The sequence below is a fragment of the Cygnus olor genome, chromosome 1 (assembly GCF_009769625.2).
Source record: "Cygnus olor isolate bCygOlo1 chromosome 1, bCygOlo1.pri.v2, whole genome shotgun sequence".
In the NCBI taxonomy this organism is placed as follows: domain Eukaryota; kingdom Metazoa; phylum Chordata; class Aves; order Anseriformes; family Anatidae; genus Cygnus; species Cygnus olor.
Genome location: NC_049169.1, coordinates 179,975,703 through 179,997,683, shown reverse-complemented (window position 1 = coordinate 179,997,683; position 21,981 = coordinate 179,975,703). Strand labels below are relative to the sequence as shown.

The window sequence follows — 21,981 nt, the reverse complement described above, 5'->3', positions numbered from 1 at the left end:
TCAGGCACAATTTGCCTTTGGTGAAGCCGTGCTGGCTGTCTCGGATCACATCCGTGTCCTGCATGTGCCTTGACATTGCTTCCAGGAGGATCTGTTCCGTGATCTTCCCAGGCACAGAGGTGAGGCTCACTGGTCTGTAGTTCCCTGGGTCTTCCTGTCCAACCTTTTTAAAAATGGGAGTGATGTTTCCCTTTTTCCAGTCACCAGGGACTCCACCTGACTGCCAGTACTTTGCAAATAGGATGGAGAGAGGCTTGGCAACTCCATCAGCCTATTCCCTCAGGGCCCTGAGACACACGGCATCGGGCCCCACGGACTTGTACCTGATCAGTTCCATCAGGTTGTTTCGAACCTGCTCTTCACTTGCAGTGGGAGGCACTTTGCTCCCCCAGCAAAATCTTGCCCAGAGGTTCAGGAACTTGAGAGACGTGGGAAGCCTGACTGGCAGCGAAGACTGAGGCCAACAAGTTGCTGAGTACCTCAGCTTTCTCCATGTCTGTCGTTACCAGTTCTCCCCTCTCATTTATCAGAGGGGACACGCTCTCCTTGGCCTTTCTTTTCTGGCCAATGTACCGAGAGAATCCCTTCCTGTCATTCTTTGCATCCCTCACCAAGCTCAGTTCCGTCTGTGCCTTGGCTTTCCTGCCCCCATCCCTGCACACCCGGACAGCATCCCTGTGCTCTTCCCAGGCCACGTGTCCCTGCTTCCCCTGCCTGTGCATTTCCCTCTCGTGCCTCAGTCTGACCAGCAGCTCCTGGCTCAGCCATCCCGGTTGTTTGCCCTCCCTGCCCACTTTCTTACGCAGGGGATGGAGAGTTCTTGTGCTGTAAGGAAAACATCCTTAAAGCGCTGCCAGCTCTGTTCAGCTCCGTTGTCCCTAAGGACAGTGTTCCAGGGGATCCCATCCACTAGGTCTGTTGACAGCTGGAATTTTGCTCTTTGGAAGTTCGGGGTCCTGATTTTGCTCTTGGCCAGGCCCATGTTCCTCAAGATCACAAACTCAGCCAGGGCATGGTCACCGCAGCCCAGACTGCCTCCGATCTTAACCTCTTTAATGGGTTCATCTGCATTTTCACTGAAAGTGCCTGGATCCACCCCATAACCACCCTTGAGAAAGAAACTGAATGTTCTGAGCTTGAATGTGCCATTTTCTGCTTCAGCTCGCACTGCACTTCAGAGGTCTTCATTGCAGTTTCTCTTTGGTGGTGTAGTTTCATTGTTTGAAGTCAACAATAAAAGCTTTATTGCCTCTGAATATAAATTGTATTTTAACATGCTACATTTGACAAGGAATACACACGGAAAAGGTGAAGAGTGGACATCTGCAGTTTGTGTTATATCTGCTAATAAATCCAGCTCATAACCCAGGGGAGAGAGAAAGGGATCTGTTCTTTTTTGGTACTGTTGCCTGAAAATTAACCTTAGATTTTTACCAATTGAATACTTTACTGTAGTCCTTGATGGGTAGCGGTGCAGTTATTTCTATTGCTAATTCAAAGCCATGTATTTATGTGGGCTGAGAGATGAATCTATTCCATACTACTGAGTGGTGATTGTGGTCTCCCGTTGTGAATATTAAGAAAATCATTATGTCTCTTTCTACATGTGCCTGTGTCTGTTACTGTAAGGAAGATGGAACTCCTTCGTGGTGATGAGACACGGCCTGGTTTTGAACATTGCTATTTCTTTGTATTTGTGTTAAGATGTAACTGATTTTTTTTCCAAACACTTTGACTGCAGTTGAAATGTTACCACATTTTAATATTGTGCATTGCCTTTTCCTTTAGTTGGCCAGAATGTGCATTCCTCGTGTCAGTGAGAGTATTACCTCACTGAAGCCTGCAAGATTTGTACATGCAGCTTTAAACAAGTTGTTTCCCAGCTATTTTTCCCAGGCAGCTGGGAAAACAAGTAAACAAGCTGTAGTTCAAGCTGCAAAGCAGCAGATTGTGTAATGTTGTACACAGTGGGAGTCAGGAAATCCTAAATCAACTTTAGGATCACTGAGATAGCCTACCATAACTTCAATACATTTAGAAACAGCTTTTAGTGCTCTGCTTGGTTTGAATTTGTCATTTTCAAAATGAAAGTCTGTTATATGTAAGTAATAATAATGGTATGAGTAATGACACTATAGTATTTTAATTAAAATAAATCTGTTTAGATTGTCAGTTTATGACCATTACCTATAAACAAGCAGAAAAAATTTGCTCTCATTAACTTTCTATGCTGACTCAAAGTACAAAAAAACTTACCTAGACCTACCTTTTATATTTTTCTTATTGGCAACACCTCATTTTCTCCTTCATCTTCTCAAGTACCTCATCTCCACAGCTTAATGCAGCAACTCACCTCACTGTGCAGCACCACCGAAGGCATGCAGAGACTTGGAACTCCTCGTGGCTTTGTTTGAGGGAGCAGAGTGCGTACTGCGGCCTGGTGCTCTGCTGCAACAGCGGCTCCTTACACCCACGGGGCTTTTCCACCAAGAAACTTTCTGAGTGCACACTGTTTGAAGAAACATTGAGAGCTGTTTTAATTTTGCCACGTATGATAGGAAATGTTCTTGCAATCCGAAGTGCATGTGTGCTTGCAGAGAGGGTTTGCACCAGGGAAATGCAGAAGGTAGTGAGCTTTTTCACTGCGTTTTGTTCTTATGACAGTGACTTGCTTTTGTTCTTTTTCTGCCTGTGAATTCAGAGTTATAGAGATCGCAGCCTGCCACTCTGCTCACACTTCAGCTGCCAAGACCCAGAGTGGCCAGGTGTACATGTGGGGCCAGTGCCGTGGCCAGTCTGTGGTCCTTCCCCACCTCACTCACTTTGCCTGCACTGACGATGTGTTTGCTTGCTTTGCTACCCCTGCCGTAATGTGGCGTCTTCTGTCAGTAGGTGAGCTTAAATATTTTTGTTTTGACATTTTCTAAATAAAATCTTTACTCCATAAAACAGGTGTGCATGTATTTGAAACTTAAGCTTAGTTTATTGCAAAAAAATATACTGGGAATTACAAATGTATAGAATGATAAAAATTGGTAAAGCTTGATGGCAGTGCTAAATGATTGTCTATTTTATTGATGTGATCTATTTCTATGGGAAATGCTCTGTTTTTGTGTGTGTATTTTGTGTGCATTTGTTGTTGGAATGGTGTTCTGAATAGCTGGTACATACTGTATTTCTTGTGCAACTATTGAATGTTACTGTACAATGACCATGGATGGAGAAGCTGAGTTTGAATTTGGAGAAATGAAGGAGCAGTGCAGAGTCATTAGGAGCCATGAAACTTTCTTTGATGCCTTTTAAGTAGACTACTGAGAAGGAGGGATTCAAATTCCCATATTCAGAATTGGTCCCAGGCACTTAGAATCCCAGGCACGTCACAAGTGATCATTACCTGAGCTTTTGAAGAGGCAAGTTACTGGATCTCGGATATTTTATTTATATGAAGATCACAGAATCATAGAATGGCTTGGGTTGGAAGGGCACTTAAAGATCACCCAGTTCTATCCCGCTTTCCATAGGCAGGGACACCTCCCACCAGACCAGGTTGCCCAAAGCCCCATCCGGCCTGGCCTTGAACACCTCCAGGGATGGGGCATCCACAGCTTCTCTGGGCAGCCTGTGCCAGGGCCTCACCACCCTCTGAGTGAAGAATTTCTTCTTGAAAATTCTTCAAGTTCATTCTTCAGCTACAAATTCAATTCCATATTAGTTGCTAATCACTGACCTAATCAAAGGTGAGACTCTTGGGGTTGTCTGTAGATGTCATCTGGGAGCTTGAGCGAAAAGCTAGAGTACAGCAATTTGTTCATTTGTAATTTGAACTGTGTGGAGTGCATCATGCATCTGTTCCACTTCTGGACTGTCTTTGCTATTGCTTTTATGTTGCCGTATGCTTTTGTCTGAAAATTGCTGAACACACTTTGCTCCCGTGATCCATTCTGAATGCTGGGCTAAGGAAACTTTGATACCAGTAGTCGTATTTCCATCTTTGGGAGAGTAGGGGATTCAGTGGAGAATCCTGCCCTGAGGAAATTTCTTCCCCGAAATTCGTGTTTTGGGGCATAGTCCAAAGACCTCTGTTCGCTCTAGGTTGAAGCAGTTGGATTTTCTTGGGTGGCTTGATCAGAACTAATAAATATGCTCAATTCCTGTGGATATTATAAATATTCTTAATATTGGTCTAATACCAATTAGATGTAAATCGTGTTACTGCACTAAAATCCCAGGTAACGAGGTGGCTGATTCATGTAAACATGTTTGTCAGTTCTAAATTCTAAATAAAAGGATCTCTGGTGCATTCGGATTTGAAAATTGGCTTCACCTCTGAATACTGCAGAATCCTTCGAACTGTTACAGTAGAGCTTCAGCTCTGCATTGGTTGTTAAAATCCCTGTACTTGGTAGCAGAGGTCTGAAACCATATCGTACAAAAGAAGAAGTAACAGTAGTTTTGCAGTATCAATTTCGGAAGGATTTTTATTGCAATTTCCTTGCTTTTTTTCCTCATCCTTTCATCTGTAATCCAAAGCACTTTTGCTTTTATTGTCCTAATTGGGTATACATATGTATTCCTGAGCATTTTCCTGAGCAATTTCAAGTGCAACAGCATTCAACTGTGTGTGTATTGCGTGTTTTTTTTTTCTACTGCTTTTGGTGGAGGTGCTTCCATTTACAGCAGACTACTATTGTTCTTTATAACTTGGTAGGCTACAGGACCTAGGATTTATGTAATTTTCTGGAGAGAACGGCTTGTTACTGCTCCACAAAACCAATAATTTGTATCCTAGTAAGGAGAGAAAAAATGTTTCCTGGATTAAGAATGGTGTTTGAGGTTTTTATTTTGTTAATACTAATAAAGAAGATAGTTCTCTAAGACCACCTAATATGCTGAAGAATCAGTTCAGAATCAGACCTGGAAACAGTTCAGGAGATCAAAATTTCTGTGGAGACAGTTTTCGAGGCTGCCTGTTAACTTTATAATGCAAGTGTCATATGCACAGTGGGATGTACATACATATCAGACACACAGGAATATAGAGACAGATACAAAGAATGTTTCCTAATACCATAACTCAAGGAAGAACACTCTGAATAGACTGGTAACTGCTGTTATTTACCTTTAGGGGTATTGTACTGGACAGTTTCATATATAATGGTTCTCTTCTGCTTTAAGATAACGTCTCCTCATGTGAATATTTCAGATAATCTTACTCTGAGTTTTATTGACTTTTTGGGCATCTTATTATAAGCAGCACCTTTTATTTGGAATAATTTAGCCAGTAACAACTGATAACATTTGCTCTCAGACATGTTATTAAACTTCTGAGACTATTAATTATATTTTTTTTCTGGCCTTGTACAGATGAGGTTGAGGGGTGGGACATGCTTTTTGTTTCTGAGGCATATTTATTTGGAGTAGGAAACCAGTAAGGACTGAAAGCTGCCCCTTATTTGCTTTCCTGGATGTTTATACTGAGCATGGTTTTTTGTTCGGTTAGTTTTTACTAGCCTTACAGAAAAATTCTGTTAAGAATGTTAACTGCTGACAGACCCACAGGATGTTATCATGAGTGATATCAGTATTACCAGTCACTATCAGTTACCCTTTTTATCCTAGAGCCTGACGACCATCTAACCGTAGCCCAGTCACTGAAGAAGGAATTTGACAACCCTGAAACTGCAGACCTAAAGTTTCTAGTGGATGGAAAGTACATCCACGTCCATAAAGTTCTTCTCAAAATTAGGTAAGGAACAAACTGTATAGTTTACTATAAACTAAACTTTATAGTTACGTCCACTATGCTGAGTAATTACTGCTTGAAAATATTGACTTTGTACAAACTCCCTTTTACTTCAGGCGTGAGATTCACCTGCTGTTCTTCACTGTTACCTTATTTTCCTTACTTCGTTGCTGCTTGGAAATTCCAGACATGCTGCTTACTACCAGCCTTTTCATCACTTTTCTCCATCAGACGTCTATCCTCGTTTGTACTACCTAAACAGAATATAGTACAAGAATGTGGCAGAAGCTAGATAATAATAATTAAGTCTATGAATTTGACTTGATGCTTTTGTATTTTATTTTAAAAAAAGACAAAAAAAATTAACTGATAAAATCAAATGTGAAGAAGGTAAAGTAAGTGATAAATAACTATTTTTCATTTGTATATAAGTTGTGATGTCTTTACGATGTAGACTTGTCCAAGAGTCATTAAATGAAACCAACTTATCTTGTACATTAAAATTTTTAGTAAAAGAAAAGCATATTCTGATGTGTAACATTTGGAAATAAAGTGGCAAAGAGGACGAAAGAGTCATATCTAAAGTACTAACAAACAACGTCCTTTTCCCTCCTCACTAGGTCATGTTGGAGAAAGCAGGTTGAAATGTGAGAAATGTCTAACATAATTTAAACTTTATCTGTTACAAGCCAGGTAATCGAATTAATAGTTCATATATAACTTCTTTAAGAAAAGGACCTCAGAAACACATGGACCATCCTTAAAGATATTATAAGTAGAAAGGGAGCCTGCTATAAAATAATAATAACAACAAATAAAAGAAAATTCTGAATTACGTAGAAAGCTGTAAAGAAATTAACATATTCAAACCAAGATATCATATAGCTAGAGTTTATGGTTGTGCATTTGGTCTGCTTTTTTTTTTTGTTTGGTTGGTTTTTTTTATCAACATCTTACTGCAGTTCATCTTTCATGCTTAACTCTTTACAGTAACAATTGTTGTTCTTGTTTTGTAGGTGTGAACATTTTCGTTCCGTACTGAACAATGATGATGAAATTATAGAAATGAGTGAATTTTCTTACCCTGTTTACCGAGCCTTCCTGGAATACCTGTATACAGACAGTATTAGGCTCCCTCCTGAAGATGCAATAGGTATTGGCCATAAATGGAACTCCAGGTTACTGTTGTAAACTCATTGCTTCTAATCTGAAAAACTGTTTCGTTCTTACAAAGGCACTAATGCCATTGTAAAACCTTACTGTTTGCGTAGCTGCAGCATTTCTATCACAAATGAAAAAGAGCTGTTCCCTGCATGAATTAAGAGCGTGTAAGTCACTAATTGATACCTCGAATGAGGTGTAATACAGTAGACAAGAAGATGCAAGACTTTCAAATTAGCAAAGTGTCCCTTTTTGATATGTCATTCAAAGATCTTTAAAAAGGCACATGATCACCAGGGGGAAAAATAGAATAAGTCTGATTAATTGAGCTTAAAACTATAGAGTAACTGATTAGTTTGAATAGAAATGTATATTTTTTGCACCAGGATAGCTAAAAATGTATGACTTTTCACAGGACTGCTAGATTTGGCAACCCTCTATCGAGAAAACAGATTGAAAAAGCTTTGCCAGCAAACAATCAAACAAGGCATTTGTGAAGAGAATGCGATTGCTCTTCTTTCTGCCGCTGTCAAATATGAAGCTCAGGTAAGGAGAACTTCTCTTCAGGCAAACAGTTCCTTTCTCAGAAATGAAACTGTTTTAATATAAACCTAACTGCATTTAACGTGAGTCACAATTACTTGCAATTACCCTTTCTGACTTCCCAGACATGTTTTGTCATATTTAACCTATAAAAACTGCAGCTACTAGCGATACCTTCCTGACCTGTTGGCTTGTACCTGTGAGTCAGGATCCTTAATCTGCTTGCTGCCTGGTCGCGTAGCACAGCACGGCGAGCACATTTTTCACTGCCATTTACTTCTCCGCCTTTGCGTTCTCCACCTGCTCGTTTTGTCTGGAGCTGGTACAGTCATTCTGGCACCACCCTGTACAAACAGTTGGAGAATTTACCTGTGAAGTCCTTCCCTGTTTATGCTTGTGCTTATATCAAAAATCCATTTTTCACCATGTTGCTTACAGTGGATTGTGCTGTCATGCAACAAATTGCCCATTGTTACTCCTCTTTCCGTATCCTGTCCTCTGGTCTGCCCTTGGCTCTGGAATGTTTCACTGGCACTCAACCTGTCATCAGCAGTACTGCGAGCACTTTATTTGTAAACAGACAAATATTTTGAAAGATGTTTTGCTTTTCTCGACTTCTTAATGCTATGCTGACTGTGGGAATGATGATGTGGTGGGTTTTGTTAGTCAAGAAATCCATGTAAAGCCATTGTCATAACTGAGCAGCTTAGTTGGCCATGGAGAAGTCCTGATCTTTCTGTTCAAGGTTTATTTTGCTGTGTAAGAATAAAACTAAGATAGCCAAACAGAGAAACTGACCTTTTAGAAGAGCCAAATTATATAGTTGGTAATATTTTTTTTTAATTATACGTTTACCTTTTGCTTTTACCTGGTTGTGAGATGCAGATGCTTAAAATAAGATGCATTGAGAGATGGTTCCAGGCATAGGAAGCAAGTAGAAAGAAGGGACTGAAACAAAAACTGAGTTAGGAATGTTGCAATAACCTGTTCTATATGGCAGCAGTATACTAATGAGATAAACTCATGTAGGACTTGCAAAGAGGAGGCTGGAAGTTTACAGTGAGTAGTAGATGATGAGATTAACAGCTGCTGGTAGAGAGATGAAGTCAGATTTAACCAAGGCATCAAGACTAATGATCAGTAATGGAAGGCATGAACAACTGAGGCAAAAAGAGAGGAATTGTAGTTTCAGTGTGTTGTGGAGGTAGAAGCCCCGAGTAACGGGAGAAGCTGGACAGGAGAGGAAGACGGAATGATTTGATTCTCCTAAGAGCAGAAATTTTCATTACAAGTTTATTCTGGAATTTCTCTTCCTAGAAACTTTTCACCAGTTTTGAACGTCTCAAAAATAGAAGTAGCTTTAGTTGACCTGTGTCAGGTGGAGTAATTAGAAATATATTAAGGTGTATTAGGGAGTAGTGAAACTAGCCTGGACAAAGTACTAGAGATTATGTCAGAAAAACAATAAAAGAGATTGGGTAGATGACTATATATATGCTATCCTCCTCTTCCTCCTATGATTCAGTGTTTTATTCTGCATACACTGTATTGTTTTAAAACACATGCGATATTTTAACACAGTCATCAGACAATGAATTGGTTTACCTGCCCCTCACGCAGCATGTACAGGAGTAGGTTGTTGTCCTCCTCCCTACATCCACATCTCAGAAAGGGATATAGGAGAACTGCTTCAGGGAAGTGCTGTAAAGACTTCTTTATATGGGATAGCCTCTGTCTAGGGCACTGTGAAGTAAGTCAGGAGACTTACACTAATATAGTAAACATGGGTTTGAGAACTGTCTGCAGTGTATTGGCACTTCAGTAACAAACTGTCCAAAGAAGGATTATGAAAAAGGGCCTGGTAGCTTGGAAGTTTGGAAAGGGAGAATTAGTTCTTTCTGTGGGTTTGGGGTTTTTGATTTTGGGTGTGGTTTTCTTTTTTGGTCATCAATGTGAACGCTGCAAGTGGAAGATTATAGTGCTGTGCTTATCTGCCATCAGCAAGAACATTAACTGAAGACTTGCTTGGCTATTGTACGCATCTGGTAGGATTAAAAATTCTTGATAGTATTTTTTTCTATCCTCAGGAAGTACAAAGATCGTCTGCTAAAAATTATTTTTAGGTTTATTTCTAATGCATAATGTGGAAAATTTTAGGTTGATCATCTTTGATATAACAGAATTAGTTAGAAAGATAGCGTTTCTTGAAATTGCAAAATTAGTCACTAGAATTCTCCGATATCTTGGTCATCTTTTCAGTCTGTACCAGAAAAGGCAGCTGCCGTTCAGTTTATTTAATGTAGAAGTTTGCACAGTGACTGTAAAGCAACATCTGATTACCCAGATAATGGCAGCAGCACTCCAGAAGTGTACTGAAATCTGAGCTGCCAGTGACTTTGATCTTCTATATTCTACATTTTTTCTTTTTCCTTTCTCACCTCTTTTCTTGCTGTGTCCTCTGTCAAAGCTTTAGTTATATCTTAGCAAAGGCAACAGACCTGAAGTTTCAGTCTAAGGAAAAGGTTTCCAAGGGAAATGCACAAGTGTTCTGCTAAATTTCTTTGTACAGGCTGCAAAGTTTGTGTAGATTACATAGAATAAAATTGGCGTGGATTAAGAGCGCTCTTTTTGCTTTAACTTCCAAGAGTTTATAGATCATGGATTATACTACCAATTTAGTTTTGCCTTGCAGTTGGCCCCAGCTGTGCTTGCTGCAGAAGGCAATTCATTTTCCTTCAGCAGCAAGTTGTTACGTAGGAACCAACAAAGTTCTTCTAAGGTAACCCGCTGACCCAGTAGGTGGAGAGGAGGATTGCCACTGTTGTGAGCAGTTCGAGTGGGCAAAATTTGCTGAGTGAAATCACAGTTGTATGGCTTAATGGCTTGTACCCATCTTGCCCTGAATATCTGAATGTCTTTTTACATCAGGACCATGGTAAGACAGAACATTTCAGCAATCTAGGTATCCTGGTACCTGGAGAGGGACATAAAATTCCTAGGCTGACCACAAAAGGCACTCATATCCTAACATACAGTTCGTGTTCAGTGAGCAACAGCTATTTAGGAATCTCAATTTCTATATGCTTTCTCTGTGTTATATCATTTTTTTGCTTTTATTTGCAGAAAGACTAGGATATCTGTTGGTTTTCACAGGACCACCAGTGAATTCAGTGCAGGGAGGAAAAGGAAAGAGTCACTGATGCTCTAGTAGGTGTATGCGGGGAAAGCTGATGGTGTCAGTTACTAATAACCTTTTCTAATGAACTCAGTAAATATGACGGAGTCCTAGAGTCAATTTAGGTGGGTGCTCTTGGTTTTTGTGTTTATTTTTTCAGAGGGGGCTTATTGAATAGTTTATATTGACAAATTTCATCCTATCGTTTGTGATCTAATGAAGCTGATCAAAAAAAGGGATTGGTAATGTTAGAAAGCTGCTATATTGTCTGCTAATTACATGATGGATTTGAAACAGGAAAATAATGATGATAATGTTGCTGTCGGTCGTTCAGATTACAAATGAACTCAATCTGTTCCTAGGACTTGGAAGAATTTTGCTTCAGATTTTGCATAAATCATTTAACTGTTGTTACACAAACGCAAGGCTTTGCAGAAATGGACCACGATCTCCTGAAAAACTTCATTAGCAAAGCAAGCAGAGTGGGAGCATTCCGAAATTGAGACCCGAGTACCACCAAGCTGAAGAGCACATCCTCTTCCCTCCTGGAAATACTTCTCCCTTGGAGAACTTACCCGTGGTCAGAACGTGCAGAGGTGTGGAAAGAAAGACTTGGTGTCCACCAGCTTAGGAAGTGTCTCGAAGTCTGCTCACGTACAGCTTTTGGAAAGATGACTTCCAGCGTAGATGTATGGTGAGAGTTCATTGCCAGCAGTCAGAATTTGACAGCAGAATCTAATACAGTAACTTCCCTTTCCCACTTAAGCAAACTAAGCTGTCATTATCTCGCCTATTTTGAGTATTTGCTTTTCGGTTTTTTAAACAACCTGTATCTGGATTTTATGAGGCAGTGACGTGTTTGCTGCTAAAACTTCTATAGTGTACTTTTATCACCAAACTAAGTTGATATGCCGTAGTGGGCTTCTTTGTGCCTGGTTTATCATCCAGTGAAGATACAAACTTGTTTTTCTGAATACCTGCTATCAATTTTGTTGCGAGGAGAGGCTTTCTGATTGGTAGGAGGTTTTGTCTCACTACATGTTCATTTGGAGTGTAAATACTTAAAACCATGAAGAGCCTCAGCTAGATATCACAGGATATAGTTCCTGGCAGTTACGCCCATTGTTCTAGACAATGACAAAACTCTTTCTCTCCATTACAGCAAGCATGTTCCCTGGCACCCCAGTGGGGCAGTGAACATTCAATAGTATCGGTCTGGACACGAATTACTGTTTTCTGAGTGTTTCTGAGCACTCTGAAAAACATCTGGTTGCTCGTTACTAAGAAAAAGAAACCCGAATGAAATCTCCAGGAAAGGGAAGTTCCACTTGAGGTTTGTTTGTTTATTCTTGTCTTACTGCCTGTCCCCAGATAGATTATTTTACGAAAAGTGGAGAAAGAAGATAATTTTAAAGCGAAAAAAATCGGTCTTATGATTAAATCATGGAAGTGAGACTCAGGCCATTTTCCTTCTGGCAATAGGGCACCCGGTCCAAATACGTTGCCGTAGGTTCTCCGTTGGTCCCTAAGGGGGACCACACCGCGTGCATTACATGGCTACTTTAGGTGAGAGGAGATGCCCTCTGGACGTGCCTCTCATATCACTGACCATCAAGGGTGATGGGATGGCTCACGTGGAGTGGGTACTTGATTTCTCACTGACTACAGTGAGCGAAGATGAAATCCCGCTTCGTGTTACGCAGAGGGGGGTTGCCCCTTTACGGAAGATGCTGAGCTCATGAAGCAGTTACTTCTATTTTTTTTTTAACAGGCAACTGTAAATTAACTCTGAGAAATTATTTATCTTGAAAGACTGCATGAAGTGGCTGTAAGGGCCTTTTGTGGGATTTTACAAGTGCAGAAGGCAAGAAGCTGACTGTCTAGGCTCTGTGCATGGATACGTCATGCAGGCTTCACTCAGACCCTTGCTCTCACACAGAATCCTTTGGTGACTTACCCTCATCCTCACGTGTGGTTTCCAAGAACCACATTTAATTCCCTTAACTGATCTCAGCTTCATTTCGTCATTTCTGAAGTGGAAATAGTGGTCCTTCATTATGTCAGATTATTATTTCTCAAGCAATCATATTCCTTGAGGAGGAGGAAGAGGAGAAGCAAGTCTGAAGAGAAGATGAGGAGAAGGAGCGAGTAGTTCCTCTTTTCACATCAGGCTCTGCGGATGTGATTGGCTGGGTGAGGTGTGCAGTCAGCAAAATTTACATAGGAAGAGGGCTGGAAGCAAATTAATTTGGAAAAATGCTCTGGTGAAAAAAAATCACTTCTGTTTTCAAACCATCACTAGAAAGATACTGAATTACCTACTGGTACCATGCTTTTTTTCCATCCCCTGATCATACAGCTTTGTCCAGCAGCATAACTCCATCCTTCAGCAGCTGTGTCACTATTTTATATTTAAACAGACCTGGTCAAAACTTTTCAGTACATAATGCAGTTTCATCAAAACCACAACTTCCCTCGGGGGGGGGGAAAAGATCTGTTTTGATAATTCTGCGTTGAAAGGCACTTGATGCAGGCACGCAGATAAAACATTATTCAGAATGGGGGCACAAGTTTACTGCAAACCTCACGGGTTTTGGTTAAAACATCTTTGCCCAGCATTAATGATATCAAGAACACAGATATAAGGCAATGCTACATGAGCCGAGACCGGGGAAGGCCAAACCTTTTGGGTGAGCCAGGAATGGATGGGGGTGAAGCCTTTGTCCCCTTCACCCCTGGGCCCGAGACCAGCCTGGGTAGTTATGAAATGATAAGTTCAAAAAAAAAAAAAAAAAAGTACGATAAAAGTCTCTCCAAATACTCCTGTTGTTTTACTTAACGAACCCAAACTGGCAAAATGAAATGTCCATTTTATTTATTTATTATTCAACGTCTGATCAAAACCTTTCTCTGCTCAGTGAAGAGCCTGGCTCCCCAGGGATCCCACTCCCTGGACTTAAAGACACCACTCTCCTGTGCAGGCTCAGGTTCACAATGCAGTGGTTCGACATCCTGAGAGCCCCAGATAGAAACTACTGCAGTCAAAATGTTTTCTTAGCAAGGCATTTCTTGGCTTAATAGGACCAATAGTGCCTTTGGTTGTTTTTGTGTGTTGTTTTTTTTCCCCCGATTCATTTTTCTCCTGCTCATTTCCCACCTCCCGTACACATTAAAGCTTAGCTGTAATTTCAGAATAGCTGACAAAGCCTGTAATTTTGAGAGAAAGCATCTCCGGACTGAAAGAAGGTGATTCTAAAGATCTCATATGTCTGTGTTGGCTTTTATTCATGCAATGTGTATCACTTGACCTGGATGTGACAGTATTTTATTCCTAGAGACGTTTATTTATTTGTTAACCGTCATTTGCATGCACTTTCCTTGGCACTTAAAGGTCAATGTTTAAAGAAACATACTGGCTTAAGTGGTTAAATTTGGATGCTTGTGCATAAATGTGCTTGAAACCCGATCATGGGACGCTTTAGAAGAAATTAAGGATGCATTTTACCATTGTACGAGTGTCTGCAAAAAAACTTACATTGTGGATCTTGCAGGTTAAGTACTTAATAGAGGGGTGGGTCTCGTTCTTTTTTGGGGGACACCACAAACAAAAAATGTATTTGTTATGTGAAAATGTGGTCCAGCATAAAATGTGCCTGGGGTTGAAATAAAGAGAGATCTTCAACTTCTCAGAAAGGGTGGATCAAATTTCTGAATCAAGTGGAATTTGGAAGAAAAGATAGAACAGGAATAGGATCACTTCAAAGTTACGTTACTGAAATAAAAGAGTTACAATTGCGATGCCATTTAGTAGTTTTGTTATAATACCTGGTAACTCTGTAAAGTGCTGTTTTTATGTTGTCTGAGTAATTTCCATGCGCTTTCCTTGTAAAACAAAGCATTTAATTACTCCATAGAGACAGGACTCGCTGGGTACCACCTAATGATGTAGAAAGTTTACAGCCTGAACATAAAAAATATGTTTTGATTACTTGTTTCTTAATAAACTTGCCTGGTTGTAACAGACCATTAATAAAAATGCCATAGTATTTAAAGAGTGTGAGTGGGATTTTTTTTCTTCCTTTTCATCAAAGGGGAAGAAAGTCTGACTAATGTTTGCTCAGATTTATAAGCTGAGGTGGCTATGTAGTTAGTAACGTGGGAAAAGAAGAAATAAAGATACTATTTCAGAGAGAGATTTAATTAAAAGACCATTAGTGTTTTTAAGGAAAATAACTGCCACCAGATAAAGTGTATGTAAGCAGAATGAAAACTGAGGCTGCAAAGCAAGAGGGCTGGAGAATTTGCAGCAGTCTGTTTCCACCTTTCACATTAATGCCCTAGTGATTAAATCATTAAAAAAATTGCTTCAGACCACCAAGAATTGCTTCTGAAGCAGATGTAAGTTAGTACCCGCTTTTATGACCAGCTTATTTATTACATTTTAAAATATCTCAACTTGCACTTTGCACCAGTATCACTCAGCCCTCGTCTGAGCACTATTCAACACCTCCAAGTCAAAGGCAGAGAAGAGAGAATAAGTTCCAGTGAGAACATAAGAACAAACTGTTGGGAAAGAGGACAGCAAAAAGAAATTAAGGCTTAAGGTATAAAACTACAAAAGTCTGGGAGTCAGCACCTCCATCTCGAGACGTCTGCATGGCCAAGGCAAGCCACTGAATTCCCCTCAGCATCAGGGGAGAGAAGTGGGCCTTTCTGAGACGTGGAGGCTAATTATTCTCTGCTGGCGTGTTCCTCCACGCTCATTAGGGAAGTTTGATCAGGGGTACGATCCTCAGCATTAAGGCACACAAAATGCCTGTCACGTCACGTTTTCCATCCAACTCTTCTGCTCTGGAGTCTAATCTTTTTCCCTGAATACAGGTTCAAAAGCATAGGGCATTTTGAGTAGATCCAGGCCTTGCTGTAAGCTGTACTCTCAAACACAGTGAGATTTCAAAATCTGATAAGAAGCTGATAGTTGCAATGTGCCTTTCTCTGCATATGTATCTGCACAAGAAGATGTTTTTAGAGGGGGCAGGGACTGGCAAGTTTGCAAGTGCACTTGTGTGCTCTCGGCATTATGTCACGCGTGTCAGTTCTGTAAATAACCCCCCAAGCCCAGCAGAGCTCTGACTCACCGGCACCTATAGACTCTCTCGTAAGGCAAAGACAGGAAGCATGCACGGCCGAAGTGCCTGCAGCTGGACACCTGGCTGAGGAAGCGATGACAGCTCACGCTCCCGTTTTGACATCTGGGCTATTTTCAGCAGTTCCGACAAGAAGAGAATCGGTGGTGAAAAGCAGGGTGGTGCAGCGACACGAAAGCTTCTCAGTGCAGACAGGAACTTCTCCAAGGACTGTCTCAGGCACCCCTGCAAGGGCTGTGCCATACAAAGCCGTCTGCTCATCTAATAAAATTACCAACTATTCGTCTTTGAAAAGCTATTTTATTTGTTTTGAAAGGAGAGAAACTGATTAGTTGTATAAAATATTATCATACATTTGATGTAAAGCCTTCAGTCTGTTTGAGCAAAAAATACATTGTCACAGTAAAGAAATAACAGATCTGTTTGGTACTGGGCTCTGTAACGTTACCCCTGGAGGCTCTCACCAAAGGAGCACTGAGGAACTTCAACTACTGTAACAGAGCTTAGAGATGGCGACCCCAACACAACACATATTCTGTTTGCAAAACTGCAAAAAGTGAAAAAATAAACATAGGGTACTCTTAACGCTTCTGTACATCTTTCAGGAAGAAAGTTGAAGCCATATTGAGACTTTAAAAATAGCTCAATTTTATTTTAAAATTCAGTGACAAATCCGGGTGCTGTTTGCAGCATTTTAGTAGCTCTAGGGTTAGCTTCTGATCAACACCAGAACTGATCTTTAAAATGTACTACTGTAAGTATTCTAGGTTCAGCTATACAATTTCTAAATAAGCTACCCAGAGATGTTTTAAGTTGTTACTGTGCAAGGAACAGCAGGCTTTTCTACTATAACTGTATTAATTTAAGTAGCTGCAAAAGCTACATTTCATTAAAAAATGGGTAATTTAAAAGTGGGATCTCATTTACTTATGTAAAAGTATTATTTCTTATTTCTTCTTATTTCTACTAGGAAATAAAACAGGCTTTCCTTAACTGGCTATTTTGCAAACCCTTTATCATTGCGAGAAAAAATCCAGTATCCAAATCAGTAATTTACAAATACATTTTAAAAAGCAACTTTTTTGGGGGCTACTTGTAACTGCTCACAAGTTGCCTATTAAATTCTACCTTTTGGGGTCATGAAATTTGGCTTTTGTGCAGATGCTGCCACAAGGCCAACGAGAGACACCCTGCACTTTTAGATAGCAGGCTATCTACTCTTACCTGGAACCCACTTTTCGACACAGCTTTCAGCTGCAGGAAATAGCTTTTGAGCCTGTTTTTCAACTTATTGGGTTTGGCTACAGTTAGATGAAAATTTGAAATCACTCCAAGACAATTCCACGTCACTGACAGCTTACGTGTACCAGGCGCAATGTAGGTCTGTAGTGCTTTTTGTTTTAATTGAGATTTTCCAAGATATTAAAGAGCATATCAAGTACTTTGCATATGGGAATAAGTCTTGGTTTCTGGGACTCATTTAATCTGTGAAATTCACATTCAATAAAATTCAAACTGGACAGATGGGCAGTGCCCTCTGAAGGAGCGGAGCGAGAGCTGGGACAGGAAAAATGCAAAACATTCTGTATCTGAGGTATGGATTACTGGTTTCAGTAGTACAGCTACATAATGAGTTCACTTTGCTTTCTGGTTCTACTTCTGCAGTGAGATCCTGACCCTGCAAGACTGCTGTGCAGCTTAAGTTAATGGGAATTTGATCTACTAATTATATACAGAATCAAATCTTTGCAGTGTCTGGCCCCTAATTTTCAAAATTTGCAAATAATGCTTCGAGTTCCCATATTAAAATGAAATCTAAGTAACAAAAATTAGTGCATTTCAAAACATTCTAGCTAACATTTTGCCTTTAGACAGAAAAATTCAATCCAAGGAGACTGAACTGGCTTAAATCAGTAATGTCGCAATAGGAAACTAAGACATTTTCCAAGTCCGTTTTTAAAATCCTCAAAAAATATATAAATTAAATTCAGTGGCTTACATCGGATACATGCTACATCATAAGGCAAAGGTATCATGAAAAATATTTAAAAAATAAAAAAGTCCAAATGTTTTCAACTAGCAGTTTGGAATAAAAAGCGACTAAAAAAGCAACTCAATTAATGAAGGCTGTAAAACAAAAACAATCTAAGAGGGCCTGCAGCGCAGACCCTGGTCCTGAGAAGAATCTCACTTTTCTTCACTGGCTGAGGTATCGTTTCCATCGTTCAGTTTCTGCTTCTGCATTCTTGTTCGAGTGGATGCTACAAAAGAAAGAATGAAATTAGCTACTTCCTTCAAAATTATTTTGGATGGGATTATTTATTGTAAAAATTGGTAATGACACAAGGAATAGAAGCACACTAGCCTAAGTAACAAAACCTGCACTTTAAAATAAATGCAAAATGTTATTTCAGCAATTTTTGCTCAATTTATTTCACCACCTTACAGAATCCCACCCATTCTCATGGCTGTTATATCCTCACTTTTATCTGTTTTCATCCTTAAGATGAACAAATGGACTGCTCCGTGTAGGGCTCTGCCTTGTCACCAGACAGACAGAATGGGTTGCACAGTCCCCACATCCCAGGGCCAGCCCATGTAGCAAATTCCCTTTTCCCCCCAGTGACATACGAACGCAGCTGGCCATGGAACAGAGCAGAGCACGCCATCTTAACCTCTGCCACAGGTAAACACTGAAGCATTTCCCCTACCCTAAAATAAACGAGAGGTGCCTGGTTCTGCAGTCACCCCTGTCCTGATGAGCAATACCACCTAGGTAAGAATTTTTAACAGGCAAATCCACTCAGCTACAGAGCTCAGATTCTACCAGAGAGGTCAATGTCTGGTCAATCCAAGAACGCTCCTTCTCAGGAGCGGAAAATACAAATTCAGATGTGGAAATGGAGCTGCTTTGTTTTTCATGAGCTAGATTTGAATTTTCTTTGAAAAACATTAAAAAAATTGAAAGAAAGGTTGATCTGCAGTAGAAGAAAAGCAGTCTTGGGCATTCGAGTATAAAAGCAACACATAAAATTACATACAATTTTCCTGTGCGTATAATTTTCCTTGACTATACCGTAATGACCTAAAATGGTGTTCTGGTCAACTAATGCTGTTGCAATTACTACTGATTTCTACCTGCAAGCTCTGCAAAGGATCTGTCATTACAACAAATGGGAAAGCCCTGGAAAACATTTAATTCAACTTCAAAAATTCTAGTATTTAGGAAGACCGAGTCATGCTCCTTTACTTATTCACATGCAATAGCATTTGATAATATTAAATAGCATAGTACCATTGAAAAGAGCCTTCTGAGGATTTTCACTTAATCATCTCAATTTTTTAATATTAAGTGTAGCAAATATAAAAAAGCAAACACTGAAATGCTATCGATGTTGAACAATGTTTTTATCTGAGTTGACACAAACTATTTTATGCAAGGCACTCACTGCTGACAAGTTACTGAAAAACTAATACTCACTCATTTCTGCAAGCTTTTGTTGGAACTTGGACTCCTGGGGTAGGTGTTTACTGCAGACAGAAAGCATTTGATTAAAGAGAAGTTAAAAAATATATATATTTTTTAATTTTTATCCTGATAAACCTAACTATAAATCAGTATTAATTAATTTCAGTGCTATTGCCTTATTTTACAAAGATAAACTATTTTTTTCCTCCAAAATAAACTCATGAAATGCTTGATTTCAACACTAAGGACAATAGCATGATATAGATTTAGCACTCAGCAGAAATACCAGGATGCTGAATGTATAGGCACTGAATAAATCCTTGCTTTTGACATCATGACACCAAGTGTCCTATTAAGTATTATGCTTCCAGCTCTCATTTAAAATTTTTGAACTTCCGTAACTATAAATAGACGTTGGGATGCATTCTGAAGGCCCTGAGGACCATAGTTTGGTTCGGTTTACCTGAAGTCCAAGAGCAATCTCTTACCTCCCATCTGCTTCATCTTGCCCTTCTATATCAAAGCGCAGCCTCTTCAGTGGCTTAGGAGCATCGCTTACGTCGGCACTGCGTTTTAGCTGCCTCTCACTGTTGCACACCATCTGGTTTATTTTTTGAAACTTTTCAGAAGTCTGAAATGACACAAAAATAGCGAAAGAATTACCAGTAAATCCTGAAACTACTCAGACTTCCCAGATTATCCACTACAATACTACAAGTTCTAAAGCTGCAGCCTAAGAACTCTGCTTTTAAAATGTTTTGCATTTGATTTTAGTCATTGTGAAAGAAGTCTGAATATTTGAAAAAAGGTTAATAGTACACCCCCTGTAATCCTTGTGCTTACAAATTACATGAATTACTACATTAAATTAGAAACACTGGCCGGTTCTACAGCTGTCAGGAGGCTTTCTCATTCCTCCCAAAGTTACACGCATTCCAGATTAGACAAAAATTGTAAAACTCACCCCAAATGACTCTCCGATTGACACCAGAATTCTGCCAAATGAAGAAAACAAGTGTTTTAGATTAAGTAACATTCCAGAATGAGACACAAAAACATCCATTAATTTAAACAGCTTCGCATGAGACATTAACGAGCTCTCTTCCTCTCTGTGCCAACAGTGCAAACACAAACCGTGCTTTGCCATGTTCAGATCATTCATGTTTCCATTAGGGCCAGTGAAAACTCAATTGCCAAACCAACCGTCCCATACAGATAATTAATTAGAAACTGTGGCCTGAAAGAATCAAAGGCCCGGCAGTCCATCCCCTATCGACAGGAGGACACTTCAGTGCTGAGTACCTGATGATCATCCCTTAATTAGATAACCTTTAGATGTTTGCTAATCAAACCCATACAAGACTTCAACCTAAAACATACAATAATTGCACAGTGAATCAGTTGTACCAGTACTCACTTGATCCAACTCTGAAAAGCCCACTGGAGATATGCACGGGCTTTTAATGGTGAGATGGAAATGCTTTTTACAGACAGCATGACTTTGATTTGCCATCATCCTTATCAGTTAAGAGCGAGTGACCAAGAGTTTGAAATGTTTAGCTAAGTTAGCTAAATATTCTGAGCCATCTTGTTCCAAAAATTTATTTTCTCCTTAACCAAGTGTAAAAAATTCATTCATCTTTTATGATCCAGAGTCAAAACCAACAAAATTCAAACAACCAAGCCAAAAAACACACATTGGATGCAATTATTTGGGGAGAAAAAAAAATCTTACATACTAACTAAGCTGAAACAGAAAAGCGCTCAAAGATTCCAAATACAGGACACAAACTTTTACGCAGAAAAGATAAAAAACACAGACTATTGATAAACTACACCGTGCAGTTCTCTGGAGTCCCAACAACTTCACTTCGCTCAAAGAAATGGTTGTAACCAACATACCTAGACCTCGGAGTCATCTTTGTGGGAGACTGAAACCCATCAGAGAATTTGTATGGGCTCTTCAAGGGTGAGATGTAGATGTTATTGCCAGCAGGGACACGCCGAGGAGAAGTGGAAAACTGGTAAGGGCTGCGAGGAATGTGTGGGATAGGTGACAGAGTAGGAGGCTATAAAATAATAAAATAATAATGTTTTATTGTCTATATATTCCCATTCTATTAAATAAGTAATACTGAACACAGCTAACACCTTACCCTGTTGGAGGCATACTGCAAAATGTTCGTTTTCAGTTTCTGCATAAACACTAAGTTGTAGAAGACTATAATGGAGTCGTACTGTTCTTCCCTGATAAGAACACGTTTGAAGGTCTGCATAGGGTGAGAAAACCATACACAACAAAAAGAAAAAAGGAAAAAAAAATTACATTTGACAAACTTGTAATGCCATTCATAAACTTTGTGGCATGTGTCAGGTACCAGCCTTTGTAACTACTATTCAGAACAGGTTTTTTCCAAACATGTATGAACAGCAGTAGAGGTTCCTACTTAATTAAGCAGCACATCCCTTTCTTTACTGTGAATGTAGCTAATCAGTACTATAACAATGTTTTCCAAATTTAAGCTCCATTTACTTTCACACATCCGATTGTCATTACAAAAACAAGGCCTTGCTACTTTTGCTACTATGATCACCTTGCAAGGCTAAAACACTCTTCATCACTCACCTGACATGGATAAAACAGTTCTTCAGGTTTGGAGACAGAGCTCAGGGGTTTAGCCAAGACACACAAATACACTGAGAAAGTCTGCTACTAAAAGGACGCTTACAGTTCAAACAACTG

The 21,981-nt window shown here is 39.7% G+C and overlaps 2 protein-coding genes across 5 annotated transcripts in view; one reads left to right on the top strand and one right to left on the bottom strand.

Annotated features, from left to right (window-relative positions):
• RCBTB2 (RCC1 and BTB domain containing protein 2) overlaps positions 1–16,842 on the top strand; it is a 37,792-nt gene extending 20,950 nt beyond the window's left edge. For all 3 annotated transcript variants that reach the window (XM_040542209.1, XM_040542218.1, XM_040542227.1), the window contains 5 exons: positions 2,702–2,892; positions 5,620–5,746; positions 6,760–6,896; positions 7,320–7,450; positions 10,985–16,842. In XM_040542209.1, coding sequence (XP_040398143.1) covers positions 2,702–2,892; positions 5,620–5,746; positions 6,760–6,896; positions 7,320–7,450; positions 10,985–11,125 — 727 coding nt within the window. In that variant the 3' untranslated portion in view covers positions 11,126–16,842. The remainder of the gene's footprint in view (positions 1–2,701; positions 2,893–5,619; positions 5,747–6,759; positions 6,897–7,319; positions 7,451–10,984) is intronic.
• A 14-nt stretch (positions 16,843–16,856) lies between these two features.
• The window catches only part of RB1 (RB transcriptional corepressor 1), an 82,031-nt gene continuing 76,906 nt past the window's right edge, over positions 16,857–21,981 (bottom strand). For both annotated transcript variants that reach the window (XM_040542188.1, XM_040542196.1), the window contains 6 exons: positions 21,395–21,508; positions 21,141–21,307; positions 20,203–20,233; positions 19,727–19,869; positions 19,251–19,300; positions 16,857–18,030 (listed from right to left, as the gene is read on the bottom strand). In XM_040542188.1, the coding sequence (XP_040398122.1) occupies positions 17,957–18,030; positions 19,251–19,300; positions 19,727–19,869; positions 20,203–20,233; positions 21,141–21,307; positions 21,395–21,508 (579 nt within the window). In that variant the 3' untranslated portion in view covers positions 16,857–17,956. The remainder of the gene's footprint in view (positions 18,031–19,250; positions 19,301–19,726; positions 19,870–20,202; positions 20,234–21,140; positions 21,308–21,394; positions 21,509–21,981) is intronic.